This window comes from Cinclus cinclus, chromosome 12 (genome assembly GCF_963662255.1).
Source record: "Cinclus cinclus chromosome 12, bCinCin1.1, whole genome shotgun sequence".
Classification (NCBI taxonomy): domain Eukaryota; kingdom Metazoa; phylum Chordata; class Aves; order Passeriformes; family Cinclidae; genus Cinclus; species Cinclus cinclus.
In genome coordinates, this window is record NC_085057.1 from 15,862,122 (window position 1) to 15,879,215 (window position 17,094).

General features: G+C 60.3%; 2 protein-coding genes across 3 annotated transcripts in view; both read right to left on the reverse strand.

Moving 5' to 3' along the window:
- Positions 1-21: 21 nt before the first annotated feature.
- Positions 22-2,885, reverse strand: TMEM115 (transmembrane protein 115). Its single transcript, XM_062500825.1, has 2 exons — positions 1,952-2,885; positions 22-1,216 (listed from the first exon to the last, which is right to left on the reverse strand). The coding sequence occupies exons 1-2, from the start codon at positions 2,803-2,805 to the stop codon at positions 1,012-1,014; spliced, it is 1,059 nt and encodes a 352-aa protein (XP_062356809.1). The 5' UTR covers positions 2,806-2,885; the 3' UTR covers positions 22-1,011.
- A 2,386-nt stretch (positions 2,886-5,271) lies between these two features.
- The window catches only part of CACNA2D2 (calcium voltage-gated channel auxiliary subunit alpha2delta 2), a 188,283-nt gene continuing 176,460 nt past the window's right edge, over positions 5,272-17,094 (reverse strand). The window contains exons 21-38 of one of the 2 annotated variants that reach the window (XM_062500985.1): positions 16,049-16,125; positions 14,829-14,849; positions 12,487-12,547; positions 10,056-10,153; positions 9,759-9,849; positions 9,565-9,627; positions 9,358-9,461; positions 9,174-9,272; positions 8,988-9,082; positions 8,715-8,762; positions 8,262-8,333; positions 7,947-8,099; positions 7,777-7,829; positions 7,616-7,671; positions 7,406-7,529; positions 6,743-6,852; positions 6,456-6,544; positions 5,272-5,789 (exon numbers count right to left, since the gene is read on the reverse strand). In XM_062500985.1, coding sequence (XP_062356969.1) covers positions 5,661-5,789; positions 6,456-6,544; positions 6,743-6,852; positions 7,406-7,529; positions 7,616-7,671; positions 7,777-7,829; positions 7,947-8,099; positions 8,262-8,333; positions 8,715-8,762; positions 8,988-9,082; positions 9,174-9,272; positions 9,358-9,461; positions 9,565-9,627; positions 9,759-9,849; positions 10,056-10,153; positions 12,487-12,547; positions 14,829-14,849; positions 16,049-16,125 — 1,543 coding nt within the window. In that variant the 3' untranslated portion in view covers positions 5,272-5,660. The remainder of the gene's footprint in view (positions 5,790-6,455; positions 6,545-6,742; positions 6,853-7,405; positions 7,530-7,615; positions 7,672-7,776; positions 7,830-7,946; positions 8,100-8,261; positions 8,334-8,714; positions 8,763-8,987; positions 9,083-9,173; positions 9,273-9,357; positions 9,462-9,564; positions 9,628-9,758; positions 9,850-10,055; positions 10,154-12,486; positions 12,548-14,828; positions 14,850-16,048; positions 16,126-17,094) is intronic. The other variant, XM_062500986.1, reaches the window with a different exon arrangement.

A 17,094-nucleotide genomic window follows, 5' to 3' on the forward strand; every position in this document is an offset into this window, starting at 1 on the left:
ATGCTCTGCTGCAGGAGCCAATGATTTCAAATAACTCTTTATTGATACCCAAATGTCTGTGTTCTTCCCATTTGACAAAACCTTCTCGTGTGGTCCTTTAAAAAAATAATCATGACACTGCTGATCCACATCCTGGGCTGGGAATTGCCCACTGGATCAGGAGCTGTGGAGGCTGCTGCAGGGAGCATCCTCTTCCTCCAGGAAAATAGAACCCATCAACACAGAGGGAGGGAAAAGAAAGGGGGAGCCCATATTCTACCTGCAGGAATAAAAAAACCTGCTGCCAGAGGAAGCAGATAGAGCCCCACTGTAGAATTAATTCCAGCTTCTAGTGTAATCTGGTAAACGGATTAGCCGGGGAGCAGCCAAGGGCAGCAGCTCCTTACAGGGGGAGGGGGCAGGAGAGGAAGCAGAGAATCCCCACCACGCAAAGCCTGGAGCTGACAGTGCTGGAGCACCACCATGAGGGGCTGGGTGGCCTCTTCCTTCCCTGTATCCTGTCCCCTCCTACCCAACAAGCTTCTCACCGGTCCTGCAAGCTCCTGCTGGGGCTGGGGGAGGCTCCCCGCGGGAAAGGCATTTGTAAGAGGAACCCATCATCCTTCCCATTGCCTCAGTTAGGGACGATACTACCTTCAGAAAGGAGAAAGTAAGTGTTGAGTGCTCTGGCCAAGCCCTGGCACAGGAGAAGCTGACTTCAATCCCACGAGGGCCAGCACAGCGGCTTGGGGCAGGGATCAGCCCCGTGTCCCTCTCCCAGAACAGCCCCCGCTGCCTGCGCCGATTCCACGGCTTGCCCCGCGCTGAGGGGAGTGGCTCCAGGAATTCCTGTCCTCACGGTGGTGGCAGTGTCACTGTCCCGGGTGCCTGGTGCTGGCCGTGAGCATCAGCGAAGCGTTGGAATGAGGTATCCCCCTGCCTGTGCCTCGGGAGGAGTCCCCGCTCCCAGCCGTGGGGGACATGATGGGGATTAGCAGCTCTCCAACGGAGACAGGGCGGGACGGGGGCCGGTCACAGCTGGGCCGGGGCATCCTGGAAGCTGATGAGGTTGGACTCCTGGCTGGAGCTCTTCCCGGCCACACCAGGGTCGGGCAGCAGTGGGCTGTCGGCCTTTGCTGCTGCTGCCTCTTCCTCCTCATCATCCTCCATGCTGGGCCAGGCTGACTGGTCCTCCACTCGCTTCAGCCGCTCGTTCAAAGCCTTCAGGGCCAGCTGCCTGCAGGACAAGGGCACATGGGCAGGTTAACCCCAGGTCAACAGCTCTGCCCCGTGGGGCACGGTGCAAGTCAGTCCCTGGCTTCTTCCCAGCAGGAAAGGGTGGATTCAGTAGTGCTGGGGAAGACCTGGAGTGCCTAGGACTGCTCCACAGAAATCCACTCTGGCTCCCAGACTACTCACAGAGAGTTTTCATGCTACGTGGTGCAATTAGAGGCTGTCAGCACGAGGGCAGCTCCGGGAATGAGGAATAAAGGCAAAGAGCAAGGCAGGGAAAGGGAGTGCCAGCACCCTGTCCAAACCTTCCTGCCAGATGTCAGGAAGGCCAATGCTGGCTGTGCTGTGAGATTGTGGTGTGGGGCTGACTCACTGCCCTCCCCCCAGGCCAGGGTGAACTGGTGGAAGGCTGCCACGAGCAGGGGTTATCACCACCCCAGGCTGTCCCCCTTTCTGCTGCAGGGACCCCTAACCCCGTCTGCCCCTTTCCCAGGATCTCCCCATGCTCCCCTCTCCTCTTCCATTGCTGCTCCACACCTGGAAAAGCAGGATAAGATCCCACCAGCTCCCTGAAATGCTCCTCACCACCTCCGTAGCAGGGCAGCCTCCAGCAGACCACATGGAGAAGGCCCCTCCTGAACCCCTGCACCTAAATCTCCCCCCTCGTGGTTTGGATTTTAAACCCCACCCTCGCTGTCCCTAAACACCATTCCCACAGACAGGGCAGGGCAGGGGGTACCTTCTCCTCTCGGCATCCTGGGGGTCCGTCCCCGGCAGGCTGATGGTGATGGAGGATGGGGCACCCACGTCGTAGCGCTTGACGGTCTTGCGGCACAACCGCACCTTCACCAGCACGCTGTGCACCACGTTGGCCACTAGACCCACCGCGGGCTGCAGGATCTCGGGGAAGAAAGTGGCGAAAGCGAAGTGGTCACTCATGTCTCCGCGGCCTCTACTGTGCCGCTGGTAGAAGCGGAGATAGACCCAGCTGGAGAGGAGCCCGAAGCCATACGAGGCTAGTACATTGCTCTCGACGAGGGCAGCGAGCCGCAGCAGAGCCAGGAGGAGGAGCAGGAGCATGGGGACAGCCTTCATTCTGACCTGAGGCACCTTCAGTACGGTGCTGTCCCCCATCGTCTGCTTGAGGGCCACCAAGACCCCCCCGAGGAAGCCCAGCCCGCCGTGGATGCGGACGGCGAACAGATAGTCGAGGTGGAAGGAGGCAACATAGGTGAGGAAGTAGGCGAGGGCCGCCAGGAGCCCCACGGAGATGTTCACCACGGCGAAAAAGACGAGGAGCTCCAGCGCGCCCCAGAGGGGCTCCAGCAGCCGCCCGGCCGCCCCCAGAGTGGCCAGGCTGGCCGCCAGCCCCCAAGCGCGCTCCTCCACCAGCCCATGCGTCAGCAGCGTCCACACCCAGAAGTTGGGGGGCAGGAGGTAGCCGGGAGTCACCCCCAGCCCGTAGGCCGTGTCCAGGCCGAAGGAGAGCAGGTACAGCAGCACCACGGCCGCGCTCAGCGACTTCACCACCACGCTGGTGCCGGCCAGCGCCGCCAGGAAGTGCTGCCGGGCCACCGGCAGGTACCGCCGCATCTTCGGCCCCGCGGGCGGGACAGGGCGGCCCCGCGGGGGCTGCCCGGCCCCACCCGCCCGCCGCCCAGCGCCGGGCCCCGCGCAGCCCCCGGCCCCGGTCCCTCCCTCTGCCGCCGCCTCGGGCCAGGCCGCGCTCAGACCCTCTGCTGGGCCAGGCCGGGCGCGGACAAACAGCGCCGCTGCGCACGCGCGGAACGGGGGCGCCGGGGCGGGGCTGCTGTGCGGACAGGGCCAGGGCGCCGCGGGGAACGTCGGGACTTGTAGTCCGGCCACGGTGGCGGCGCGGGGCAGCACGGGACTCACGGACGGGGGACACGGGGGAACACGGACACGGAGCGGGGACAGGGATATGGGAGGACACCGAAACGGGAGGACGCGGACACAGGGGGACACGGAGATGGCGGGACGTGGGGGAGAGGGGCGGCCGAACACGGCTATGGGGCACGAAGGACACAGTCATGGGGATGCGTACATGGGGGCACAGACTCTGGGAAATGGGAATATGGACACGGGTGGGCTGGACACGGGGGCGCTCGGGGACACGGACCCCCTGAAAGAGGGGGACGTGGGTGCGGGGACACCGGCACGAGGACCCGGGCGTGGAGTGGGGCGGGGGTGGGGTGACAGAGTCCTGCGGGGACACAGGAAGGTGCAGGGGCTGAGCCGCTGCTGTCCCGCAGCCCCTCCAGTGCAGCGGGTGGGGCTCTGCGGTGTCCCTGCCTGTCCCGTGTCCCTGCCTGTCCCGTGTCCCTGCTCCCCAGAGACGCAGCGGGTGTGAGGGCACTGTCCCACCTGGCAGGAGCCCCCCGATATCCTGTGCCCGCCCCCCACATGCTGTGTCCCTCCCAGCCGCGCCCACATCCCCGGGCAATGACGCAGCCACCGCCTGTGAAGTGAAAATATGAACATTATTTAATAACTGAGTCTCTGTAATAAACCATTTGAAAATATTTTACAAGGAGTCACACGCACGATATCTTACAAATTGTCTTTTTGTTGTTGTTGTTTTTTTTTTTTTTTTAGTTTTCCAACTCTTCTGTACAAAAAAAAAAATGAAACCCAAAGAAATTAAAAATAAATTAAAGAAAATAAATTAAAAACCTTTGAATGAGCAGAGAGAAGCTTTCGGGTGGGGACAGAGCAGGAGGTGACCCCGGCGGGACAGGGGGCCTGGGGCCACACCGCCCCTTCGTCTCATTGGTTTTTAACTTAAAATAGACTATATATGTATATATTTATAGGTATGTATAGTGGTGGTTTTCTGGCAGAGCACCTAACTAGACTACAGAAGTACACACACTCCCGGTAACACAGAGCCATCTGTTCAAACACGGTTCCCAGAGACAGTAACCAAACACACACTGAAAAAGCTACAAGCAGAATGACCATTAATTAACCCCAGCACTAATTACCGCCTGCCGTCCTCCCCAGCCCCCCCGGGGTGGCCATGCCGACGGTGCTCCCCTGGACCCGGTTGATGGGGTGGCTCTGAGCGGGGTGCCCCGGGCGAGTGAGGGTCCCCAAGGCTGCCCAGGGACCCCCGGCACTGCCGGGAGCAGAGGGGGGGCGGGTGTGGCACCCCTGGGTGTCACAGCTGTCACCCTGCTCTGGGCCCCTCCCGCCCCGCGGCACCTCTTCTGGCTGGGTTTGTGGGGTGCACGGGGTCTGTGGGGTGCCAGGGCCGAGCAGCCACGCTGTCCCCCTCCTTGGCACCCAGTGGATTGACCGGGGGGGGGGGGGGGGGTGACGACAACACCGCCACCCGAGCGCCTCGGCGTGAGCCCCCAGCCCCTCGGGGCACTGCTGCGGGGCCACCTGCCGCCCCCCAGCGCTGCGTGTCCCCGGCCAGCAGCACCCGGCAGCAGCCGCGCTGTCCCAGCGACGGGCACGGGCGCCTGGCACGGCCCTTCTGGGGACACGCGGCACCTTCCGCTCCGCTTAGCACTCGAGGACGTGCGGCACGTCCCGCGGTGGGGCGTGTGGCGTGACCCCCTCGGGGACACAGGGCATGTCCTGCAGAGGACAAGCAGCACGTGGCCCCGGCCAGTGCGGTTTCTTTGGCAGAGGGCAAGGGTGTCCGGGCAGGGCTGGGGGTGAGGGGCAGGGCTGAGCGGGCAGGATTCACAGTGATCTGCAGAATGGAAAACAAACAAAATACATTCCCCCGCCCCCCCCTCCCCCCCGGTTTTTTTCACCCCATTATCTGTACCCAAGGACGGCTGAGCCCAGCGCAGGGACCGGGGCTCCACCGTGCCCCGGTGGCAAAGGCCACTGTCCCCCGCCCCTGTCCCTGCCAACTCCCAGCCCCAGCCCGCAGGGATGCTGGAGCTGCTCCACACGCCCTGGGGCGGTACCGCTAGAACAAATGATACTGACCCGCACAGTCAAGTCCTTTCTTTCATTTTTTTTCTTCCCCCTCCCACCCCCCCTTTTTTTTCCTTTTTTTTTTTCTTTTTTTTCCCCATGTGTCCTCGTTTCTGACAATAAACCCCGCCGGTCTCCAGGTGAAAATGTTGGAAACTCGATGTAGAAAGATCTGCTTTAAAATCTTCAGGCTAAAAAAATAGGCGAGGTGGATGGGGGGGTTCGCGGGCGGAGGACACCGACGCCACTTTTCCAAGTCCGAGTGGTCGGGCGGGCGCGATGCCGGGACACCCTCCCGGTCCCCGCTCTGCCGGGGGAGCCCCTGCCCGCACCCCGACTCTTCTTTGGCTGCGGCCGGCAGGGAAAGCGGGGCGGCACCGTGGGGATCCCCGAGGCGGCGGAGGGGACGTCGCTCCTGCTCCACCGGGCTGGGGACGGGCATGGAGATGGAAGTTGAAAGAAAAGAGAGCTGGCGGGGGCGGCCAGGGGGGCTAAAGGCAGGCGGCCGGGGGCAGTGGGTGCCGGCTGGTGCTGGAGTAAAGGAGCAGCAGCTGCAGCGAGAGCAGGACCCCCAGGGAGGGGGAGAAGGAAGCCCCTCGGCCGCAGTCTGAGGTATCTTCCTGAGTGGGTGAAGAGAGAGGGACCATGGGGCACCCCCAGCAGTGCCTCGGCACCCCAGGGGCACCCACTGCATTGGTGAGGAGCACCCACTGCACTGGTGAGGGGCATCTGCCACCTCCCTGCAGCTCTGAGAGCCTCCTGCCCTACAGCACAGCCCCCGGGGAACGAGCCCTGCTGCTGCTCTCCCGGAAGGAACCTCCGTGGCTCTGCTCTTTCCAGGAGAGGACTCCATGCCATTGCTCTCCTGGGGACCCCTCATAGCTGTGATCTCCCCACAGAATACCCCAGGGCTCCTGACCCTTCCTCTCTATCCTCCCAGTGCTCCAAACCCCCGTCAGGGGGATGCTCCCACAGTACTGCACCCCCGGGGATCCCCACATGGCTCTGTTCCCCTTAGGGGATACCCCATGGCTCTGCTCTCCCCAGGGGGATACTTACCTTTCCATTTCCCCCTCAGGGGTGAACCTCAGCTCCGCTCCCCTGGGATCCCCCCACAGCTTCATTCCCCTGCCCAGGGGGAACCCCCCACTGCCCAATTTTCCCCAGGGGAGCTCCCCTCCATGGCTCTGCTCCCCCCACCAGAGGATATACCCAGTGCCCCCATCCCTTCCCAGGGGCCAGCCTCAGCTCTGCTCCTCCCCTGCTCCCTCTCCCATCCCACGTACTGTTGCATTGTAGTCGAAGCAGATGTGGGGGCCTTTCCGGTAGCGGGGTCTGTCCACCAGCTCACACTGGTTGGGGTCCCTTGGGGGGGCTTTGCAGGTCAAGGAAACCACCAGGAACAGGGCAGTGGGGGCTTGTAGAGCACCCCCAGCCCCTTTGGCCACAGGCCAGCTCCCTCTACCCCTGCCAAACTCCACAGGTCCTTGTCCCCCTGCCTGTCTCACAGACCCCATGTGTACTCCCACCCTGCTGCCACCCAGTGGGAAGCAGCTGAGACATCAAAGGATACCTCTTACCTCTGCCTGCAGCAGCTTGACAGACTCACACTGGCTGCAGAGGGGCTTGTCAGCCACCACGAAGAGCAGGTTGGTGTTGGCCAGTCTCTGTGCATGGAAAAGCCTGGGGGTACGAAGGGAGTGGGACCTCACTTACCCTGTGCCCCAATCCCCCCCAGCTGTCAGTGCCAGCCTTGCTGGCATGTGCGGCTCTGAGGAGGCTGAAACAATTGCATCTCCCCAGACCCAATTTCATTACTGTTCCTGTCCTCCTCCCCACCCCTGTCTCCAACTTCATCCCTATCCCTAACCTCATGCTTGTCTGCATTCCCATCCTTGTCCCCAACCTCATCCCTGTTCCCTACCCTGGTCTCCATCCCCATGCTCATCTCCACCCCCCTCCCCACCCTCAGGCTCAGGGACTGCCCAGGGAGTCAGCACTGATGGGCTTCCAGGGCTTGGTTCCACACAGAGGATCCCTGGGGATGCATCACCCACAGCCCATGGAGGTCACTACTGTTCCTCTCTGAACCCCCTCTGAGTATCACAGTCCCCCTAAATGCTGCACAGCATCTCCTATTGCCCCCATACAGGCTGTTGCATGGGGATCATGGCAAAGGCAGCCTCGGGGGTGTCCCCAGCCCTGCCTAGGGCTGGGACAGCAGGGATGGACCCACCTGGAGCAGTTGCCGCAGTCGATGATGGCGTTGTAGGTGGCGTTGACGGTGCTGAAGTAATACTGGGTCTGCTTCATGATGCAGCTTGTCTCCCTGGCCTCCATGCCGTCCCCCACCACCTCCTCTGTGCCAGCACAGTGCTGTGGGCCAAAAGCCACCAACCCCTCCAGCCCCTGCCCACCCCCAGCTCAAAGCTCCCCAGGGACTGACCTGTCTGGAACCAGCTGCTGTAGGTGAGGCTGTACAGGAACTGCTGAAACAAGGACCTGGGGAAGCAAAGTGTAGCCATGTCAGGTGTCCCGGCCCCAAGGTCACCCCAGTGTCACTCCCCAGTGGGAATGGCCCCAGGGAGGGAACACGGCAGGACTCACCAGGCTGCGGCCGAGGTCCACCAGGCGAGGCTCAGGAGATCAGCCACAGTGGGCTGTGGGCAAAGAGGGGGCAGTGAGCCAGCAGGTCCCCATGAGGGGCACTGGGGACACACTCACAAGTCCCTGAGCTGCCAGACCATCTGGAATGCACCATCCCAGTGGATGCTCACCACAAAGACGCCGCGGGGCGCTGCGCCCGTGTTGCTGGGGGCCTCGGGGGCGCAGACGGACTGGAAGTCATAGGATTCCTTGCGGGCGTAGAAGGAGTTGTTGTAGAGAGCAGACATCAGGTTTGCATCCACTTCACTGAAAAACTTGCCCACCTGAAATGGGGACACTGAATCTGCACCCAAATGCCACCTTGACGCGGGACTCCCCTGGAGGGGACTTGAGTGGGGCTGTGCCACACCACCCATGACATGAGCTCAAGGGTCTCAGCTCCTCGCTGGCATCCCACACCCAGGAGAGCTGTGGGCACCACTCACCTGGTACCAATGGTCCTCCTGGTTGGAGAGCACCAGGAAGCCCCCATCATCGATGAGGACACAGATGAGGTCCTGGGGAAGGAGAGCAGTGTCATCCAACCCTGGGCATGCCCAGGGCAAGGCAGGACCAGCAGGATGGGGGGTGGCAGGCTGTCATGTGGGGTGGCAGTGCAGTGTCCCCAAGGCTCAGAAGCATCTCAGTGCCAGGAGCACCTGAGCTGGGTGCAGGGAGCAGGAGACACCACCCAGTCTGGGAGTTTAACTCTCAGGGTGTCCACGGTCCATGGGCCAACCCCCAGGTCTTCATTCCTGCAAAGTGGACTGGGTCTGGCTGAGCTTGGGGAGCAGCAGGGGACAGGGTGGGTGCACAGGCTGGGTAAGCAGGGGACAGGGACCTCTCCCAGCCATTCCATACACACCTACCAGCTGTCCCCACCCCTGCCCACCACCCACCTTGTTGTTGGCCTCACAGTCCATCTCACAGCTGCTTGAGGGGTCACACTGTCAATCAAAAGCAGGGCAGAGGGACAGGTTAGGAGGATGGTCATACCCTCAGAGCTGTCCTCCCACCACATGCAGGGTGGTGTCCCCAGAGGCTGGGGACAGGCACCCTGAAGAACAAGCCTGTCACAACCACAGGCACCATGTCCCCGCAGTGCCCCCTTACAAGCAGAGCTCCCTCCCTGTCTCCACCTCTGTTTCCCTGCGCCAGCCCCCAGGACATACCCGCCGGGTGCCCAGCTGGTCACGGTCTGTCCGGTTGCTTGCCAGCACTTTGAACTTCTCAGCCCAGGCCTCCAGGTCCAGCTTCACCCCCACCACTGGGGCAGTAGGGAGACAGGGTGAACTGTAGCCTAGGGAGGCTGCAGGAACCCCCCAGCTGGACACCAAGACACCCAGCTGCCTGCCTACCTGCGGGCTTCAGAGACTTGCCCTCGATGCTGAGCTCCACAGCGGTGCTCACCAGGATCCCGATGGTGTTGTTCTCCAGGTCCAGCCCCCGGTAGCCAGCTGTGAAAGACAGGGGTGACATCAGGGGACACACAGATCCAGCTGCAGCCTGGGTCACACCCTGCCGCCCTGAGCTGACACCCACCATCCCGGTAGGGTGGCTTGAAGACGTAGCCCTTGTTGTCCAGGCTCCTCCGGTAGAAGCTGGCATTGAAGGGCTCCGGTTCCTCCTCCCAGTCATCTGCGGCCCTGGCAGGGAGAAGCCACAGCCATGACTGTCACTGTAACCTCTGGTCCCACCAGAGATGGTCCAGCAGGAGCAGACATGTCACTGTGCAGGGTAGACACTCACTTGTTAGGGAAGACACGGGTGATGCCCCCGTCGGTGGCTGCGAAGACAGCCAAGAGGCTGTACCTACAAGGAAAGGGGCCAGGTATGGCAGCCATCAGTGGGGTTCCGCTCTGCTCCCGCCTCCACAGCCCATCCCAATCCTCATCTGTCCCAAGACAGCGCTGCCCACCCTGGGCCATCTCCCCTCCACCTACGTGTTGAGGTCCTGGTCTTTCCAGACTTGCTCCACCAGCTGCTGTGTGATACCAGTGTCCAGGATCAGGTTGTGCAGGAGGAAGTTGTCGCCTTGGGAGATGGAGAGGAGGAGGAGATGAGAGTGGACCCCATGAGAACTACCCATGTCCCCTGCCCTGCTCCAGCACCCACTCTGCAGCAGATCCCAGGACCCCAATCCCAGCACAGTTTATCCCCTGCTCCATCTCCCCCTGAATCCCCATCCACCCCAAGCCCCCAGCAGCCAGCTCTCCCCACCAGCCATCCCAGCTACTCACACTGCTTGGAGTCTGGGGTCACCTTTTCCATGAGGGCAATAAAGTTTTCCAGGAATTCGGTGTTGTTATCCGACAAGTCGAGGTCTTTGCAATACTCTCTGGGGTTTGGGGGACAAGGTTTGTCGTTTTGTGGGGATGGAAAAGGCAAGATCAGTTCTCCCCCGGGGACAGCGGGGTGGGTGCTGGCAGCACGGCCAGCACCCAGGCTTGACAGGGACACAATGGTGGTGGCGTGCCACCTCTCCTGGGAGTGTCACCCCGCCAGGGGAACTGGCTGTGGGCCTTTGTGCAGACTGCCCCTGCTGCCTGCAGTGCCACCAGAGAAGCGTCACACCAGTCACCAGGTTTGTAACTGCCACAGGCACTGAGGTGCTGTCACCTCTGCCAGGGCAAGGTTTGATGGATCCTGGTTTGGCCAGAATGGTAAAACACCGAGTCCATCTCTCCCCAGTAGTGGGGCTACTGCTGGGACTGGGTGCCTCTGACACCGTACTTACCTGTGGGGCCAGGTGGGCACCCCTATGCCCACCCTGCCCTGCCCCTCTGGCACCCCAGGGACTGGGGGCTCCATCGTGAGTTCCAGCAAGGATTTGCCTCAGGATTCTCCACAGCTGCACTGGCAGCACCAGGCAGGCACTCAAGGCCATACCTGTGCCTTTTGCACAGATGACTGGGTATTGGCTGAGCCCCAGCTGGTGGCAGTGGGTGCTTGCCCATGGACATCACTGAGACACTCCTGGGACAGGCAGTATGGTGGGTGCCATGTCCCTGCTTCAGTCTGGAACACCCTGAGCTCAGAGTCCCAGCCCCACCAATGCCAGGGACAGCTTTAACCTGTTGGCTCTGACTGGGTGGCACAGGTTAGTGTCACCCCAGTGTGCCAGGAGCCTCCCATTCCTCAGCGGTGTGGCTGTGAGCAGTGCCAGGGTGCTCAGGGCTCCCCCACTCACAACCCCTCCGCCAAGCTCATTACAAGCTCAAAAACCTCATTAAGAGGACAAATGTTGGAGCAAAGGGTGGCAGGGGCCATACCCACAGGGCACCTGAAAAAGGTGAGGCACCCTGCCCAGCTCGGCCCGGCCCCTCAATCCCTGTTTTTGGGGAACAGCCACCTAAATATCTCCACCGACACGCAGATACAGGTACTCACACACCCACAGGGGACGGGGGATATACGGTTTCTGAAAATTTCCAGTAGCCCATGGGCGCGGCAGCACCGGCAGCAGATCATACAGTCGCCCTGGGCGCCGGGCACGCCCCGGCACACGGCCCCTCCCTGCCCCGGCCCCTGCCCAGCCGGGCAGCACCCACCGCAGCAAGGGTGCTCATGGAGCTGCTCTGGGGATACCGAAGGGCTCGCCCTGACTTCCACAGCCTGCTGTTTTCTTCAGCTGCACCGTCTGCACAGCCCGACACCAGACACTGAGCCCATCACTACATCGCTGTGCTGCAGCCTGAGCAGCCCAGTGGGTGCAGACCCACTCCTGGGGCCTTGGGCTCAGGCATCCCCTCCCTAGCCATCCTCCCGGTGTGCTTACGGGCCAGTTTTTAATATCAATTTTCCTGTTTCTCATTCACACTCTGCTTTAGCTCCTATGCGTCCTGGACTTCACCCCCACTGCCCAGCAGAGGGCCTGGGGACTAAGCTCCCCAAAAAGCCAGGGCTGCACAGTGACTGTACGTTCTGGGCTGGTTTACTCAATGTGAGTGACTGCTGCTGTGGGCTGTGGGAAGGTGGAGGGTACCCAGAGGTGGCCGTGCTGAACCTCAACCTACTGCAATCCCCAAAAGATGCACTAGCAAAACATCCCCTATCAGGGCGTTTAGCTGCTATAATGACCTATCAGCAGGTAGGTGATTAGCTGATGTTAATTAGGGCTGGTCAGAGCTTGCACTGTAGTAACGGGAGGGGCAGGGTGCCGGCAGAGCCATGGGGCTCCCCAAACACCCCACTGAAGGATGGCCCTTCATCCCTGCTAGGTGATGCGACTGGGTGACATGGCTCAGGGGAGGGGACACACCTGTCCGCTACACAGTCCCCATGTCTCCAAACCAGCTGGGCATCCCAAATTTGAGCCGAAACCTCCCCTTCCTTCTCCCTCACCTCCCCCCCCCCCCGCAGCCAGCACGACTGTATGATGCCGCCGCCGGCCCCTCGCTCGGCAGGGATTTTCAGAAACTATACCTATATATGCACGCGCAGAGGTCGGGCTGCACCGGGTGCATATATACTGTGCTGGATGCAACCGGGTGGCGCAGCGGGGCCGGGGTCCCGGCGGCAGCCCCGCGGCCGAGCGGGCACACGACACACACAGCCACAGGGCACGGGGAGCGGGGACAAGGCACGATGAGGCGAGGATGGGGGCGATGGTGGGGTCGGCAGCGGGGCCGGGGCGGATGCACACCTCGGCAAGCGCACACGCAAAGCTACCTGGGAGCAATGAACACATGTCCCTCCGACTCAAAGCTGTTGGGCAGCAGGTATTCAAAATCTGCAACAGAAAGGGAAGGTTATCCGGCGGGGAGCGGGGATGGGGGCGCCGGGGGCCAGGAGGGAGAGACGGACAGAGAGAGAGAGAGATAGAGAGAGAGAGGGGAGGGAACAAAAAAAAAAAAAAGAAAAGAGGAAGGCATTTGCTGCTCTTGGTAACAAGAGAGGAAGGAAAAGGCCGTTCTGCTGTTGCTGGCACCGCACGGGAAGGAAGGTTAGAGCCAAATCAGGAGAGGTTTGCCCATCTCGGCTCGAATTTGCTGAAGGCGCGCGGGTGTGTACGCGCGGCCGGTACGCAGGGACACACAGACACACACACACATATATATATATATGTGCGCACATGTATATATATATACATATATGCATGTTCGGGAGGGCGGGGGACGTCTCTCTCTCGGGGGAGGGGCGGTGGGCGAGGGCAGGGAACCACATGCTGCGCTCCTGGCCGGAGGAGGATCACCAGAACACTCGGTTGTCGGAGAAAAAAATAAAGGGAGTTTTCAGGCATCAACATGGCCAGAGGGGATCCTTGCCGAGGACAGTCCAACCAGAGGCTCCCGCCCTGCTGCAGTGCAATGCGCTGACGGGCTTCGCTGCCGGGCACCGGTGCCCCCTCCCTCCCCGGGACGGTGGTACCCAGTGGGGATGGGGATCCGCACTTGCCCGCCAGCGCACTCTGCTTTAACAGGGGGTGCAGCCCAGTAGCTTTGGGGTGTCTCTGGGAATGCCCCTGGCAGAAGAGACAGAGGATGCAGGGCTCAGCTTGCGGGGGCGAGCTGGGTTAGGGGGTGCATGGAGGGATGCTATGGGACACCCTTGGGACAACATCTCCCCCACGACGGGCACCACCGCCCCCTTGCCCTCCCACCAGCTCCTGGTGCATTGCATGGCACAGCCAGAGGTTGGACTGTTGCTCTCTGAGGGCTGGAGGCAGGGGCTGGGTACAAGCCAATGAGTGGAAGAGGAGTAGGAGAGGAGTACAAAACACTCGTACTTGGTCCATCAGCATTGCCATCACAGGGGCGCTGGGAGGAGGCAACTCAAGGCTGATAGAACAGGGCTGAGGGTGACACTCCCACCGCCCCACGGTCCTGCCCACCTGGCCCTGTCCCCCATGGCCCCTCCTGTGCTGCAGTGTCCCCCACCCCAGCTGTTTCCCTGCCTGTGCCAGGAAGGGAGTGCTGCCGGGCAGGCTGCTGGTGGGTGCCGTGTGCTGGGGGCTGTGTGAGATCCAGAGTGGTGGCAGGTCCTGTGGGGACCGTGTGTGCCCAGTATCCCCTGTGGGGGCCCGCTGTGGGGCTGTGCGGGAGCTGTGGGTCAGGAGGCCTCTCTGGCACTGAGGGAATGTGGGCCAAATCCTGGGTTATGTCCTGCTCCACTGCAGGGGGAGACTGACTCTGGAACCTCAGCCTGCCTGGGTGGGACTTCAGGCTCAAACTTGTGCTCCCAGGGGCACAAACGGCACAAGGACACTACCTTCAGTGGTAGAGTACACTGTACCATGCCACGCTGGTCCCCAGGGAAGGGGGGACGGCCACCGAGCAGCTGTGGGGGCAGGTAGTGTGGCACCCCGGGCTCAGCCATCCTGCATGCCCTTGGGGCCAGGCTCGCCTTCACCTGTGCACCTGGGAGGCACTGCCCCAGGTGGTCCCATCCCATCTCTGCAGAGAATTCCTGCTTGCAGGCTTTCCCCAAAAAGCCTGTCTCAGAGGCTGATGGTAGTGATGGATTGGGCCCCCCACCTGCCCTCCATCCCCGCCACCTTTGGGCACCCACCCCACAGCTCCCTGCTCCCTGCACAGCCCTATCCCTTTCAGGTTGAGTTGTCTTGGGGAGGAGGAAGCAGAGGAGTGAGGAGAAGGAGTTAGAGGAGACGAGCAGGAGAAGAGGAGCAAGAAGGGGCAGCGTTGGGAAGAAAGAGCAGGGCATCCAACTAGCTACAAAAAACCTCGTGGATCGTAAACGGCAGTTTCATACGAGATCAGCTCTTGAACGATATCAAACCAGGTTTGGGAGTGATGCGCAGGGAGGGAGTGGGGATTTTCGTGACAAAGCTCTCATGAACAGAACAAGACATGTTGCTTTCAAATAAAGGGGGAACTGGAGGAGAGGAGGAGGAAGAGGAGAAGGAGAAGGGAGGAAGGGCGAGTTGGTGGCGGTTTGCAGGTTCGGCGTGGCAAACGGGCAGGGAGATGGGCAAGCAGGGGGCTGGTGGGGACTGGACACGGGGCAGGGGACAGGGTGGTGAAGGTGAGTGGTCTGAGACTGAAAATACTTGCCCTTCATTTTGATGTTTGGTACTGTGTGAATCCACCATAGAGAGAAAGCAAGAAAAACAACAAACAAAAAACAACAAACAAAAAAAAAAAGGGGTTGGGTGGAAAGGGGGAAGGGGGCACAAACAATATTTTATTCAATCGATGTTTGAATAAAAATATTGTGTATTATAATCATACCAAAAGGAAACCTCTTGCAAAAAACGACATGAAGAAAAGAAAACAAAAGAAAAAACCCAGTAACAAAAGGAAAAGAAAAGGCCACGGTAAAGTAAGAATTAAAAAAATGCAAAGATATAACTAGAGAAATATATAGATATATATTCAATACTCCAAAGGAAAATGAGAACCAGTAGCAAACAATTGCAACAGTCTTGATATCAAAATGTCCTCACTGAGTTGGGGGCATGCAAGGCACAGTGGGCAGAGCTGGGGAAGACAGGGGGATCCCCCCTCCCAGGGATGGGGACAGCCTGGCCTCGTCCCCACAGGGACACAGGGCTCCTGCCCATGGATGGAGGGGGTGGCAGGGGCTGGATCTGGAGTGCGACTGGGGTTGGGCCACCAGGACGGCGAAACAGGGGGAACCAGAGGGGAGAGGGGAAGGGTCCAGTTCTCCCATGGGGGAGAGGGTCCCTGGGAGCAGCGTGGACCTGAGGTGGGGAAAAAGCTTGGGGGTCAGGGGAAAGAGAAAGAGAGAGAAAGGGGGGCCAGGCTAACACACATGTACACAGATTAACTCCAAACAAAAATCAAAACCAACTGAAACCAAACTCATAAAAAGAATAAATGGCTTAAACTGAAACCAAAGTATTGTAATAAACCAAAGGAAATTAAAGAGATCCATGCAAACCTCCCCAGGCTCACAAATTAACTGGCTGCTACAGCTCCATCCCTTGTCCCCAGGAGGCAAAGAGGCAGAACCTCCCTGCCTGCACCAGCAGTGCCTGCCTGCAGCCCCGGGCTGGGCTTCTGGGGTGCAAAGCATCAGGACCAAACCCTGGCCCCCCAGGGCACCCCAGGCAGGCAGCTCTCTTTCCCTCTGTGCTCACCTCTATTCATGCTTCTCTTAGCTTTAATTTTTCTCTTTATTTTACCTCTCACAGTGATCCCTATGACTTTTCTCAAGTCTTTGCTTTTTGTTTCTCCCCCTGACAGCCATGGGCTGGCATTGGGTGAGGGGGAATGCAAGAAGGTGGCAGGGAGAGCCAGGGGCTACTTACACTTCACTTGCAGGATCTGGTCGCTGAGGTTGGCCTGGATGTAGTAGGTACTGTAGGGAGGCAGAACCAGCCCCAGGCTGTGGAGAGGGAGAGCAGACACCTGGTGTAAGGCTTGACACCCACCCAGAATCTTTGGCCAGCTCCCAATCCCTATCTGGCACCTGCCAGCAGCAGCTTAACCCAGGTGATGGCAGGCAGCAGCCCCACTGGCCTCCTGCACAGCCTGCTGCATCCTTTCTCCAGGAACTGCAGTCAGTGCTGTCTTGAGGCATCCCGAATCACCCCCAGAACACCCAGGCCCATAATGGGGAGGGCCTCCCTACATCCAGAGCCATTCTCAGAGCACCCAGGGCTGTCCTGGGGGCACCCATGGGCACAGAAGTTGGCACATCTGCCTAGCCAGGGCTGAGATGGGCAGGATCTGCCTGCCCAGGAACCAAGGGAGATGCATGTGGAAGAGGAACATGACATCCCTGTGAGGGAGGAAGGCAGGAAGAGACAGCCCATGAAAGAAGGGACAAAGCCTTCCCAGACTGGAGAAACCAATTATACCGGCACCAGAAGCCAGGTAAGTGAGGCAGGAGAGCAATCCACCAGCCAGGGATATGGCATGCAGGGTGTGGGATGGGTGGAAGAGGAGATAGCATGAGGTGGTGCTGGGGCTGCTTAACCCACAGGACACACTGCCTGAAGGAACTGGACTCCTTGGTGTCAGCTGCAGTGGCCACTGGCCTCTGGTGACAGTGTTTGTGCCAGGAGTAAGTGAGCAAGGACTACATTCCCAACTCTCATTGGATGTAACACCTGCACCAGAGCCACTTGGATCTGGTCTTCCTGCCTAAACATCCCTTCAGATAACCCTGTCTGCACTGGCAGCACGAACACAGTCTGGGCATTGCAGCCAGCACAGCAGAGGTGGTGGCACCCCAAACCACAGGTGTCAGGAAGAGGGTGGTAGTTTTTTTCTGTTCAGTGTTGGTGGCACCCCGTGCTGCTGACATCCCAGGGAAACCCAGGAAATATCCCTGCTGCAGAGCAGAGGCATG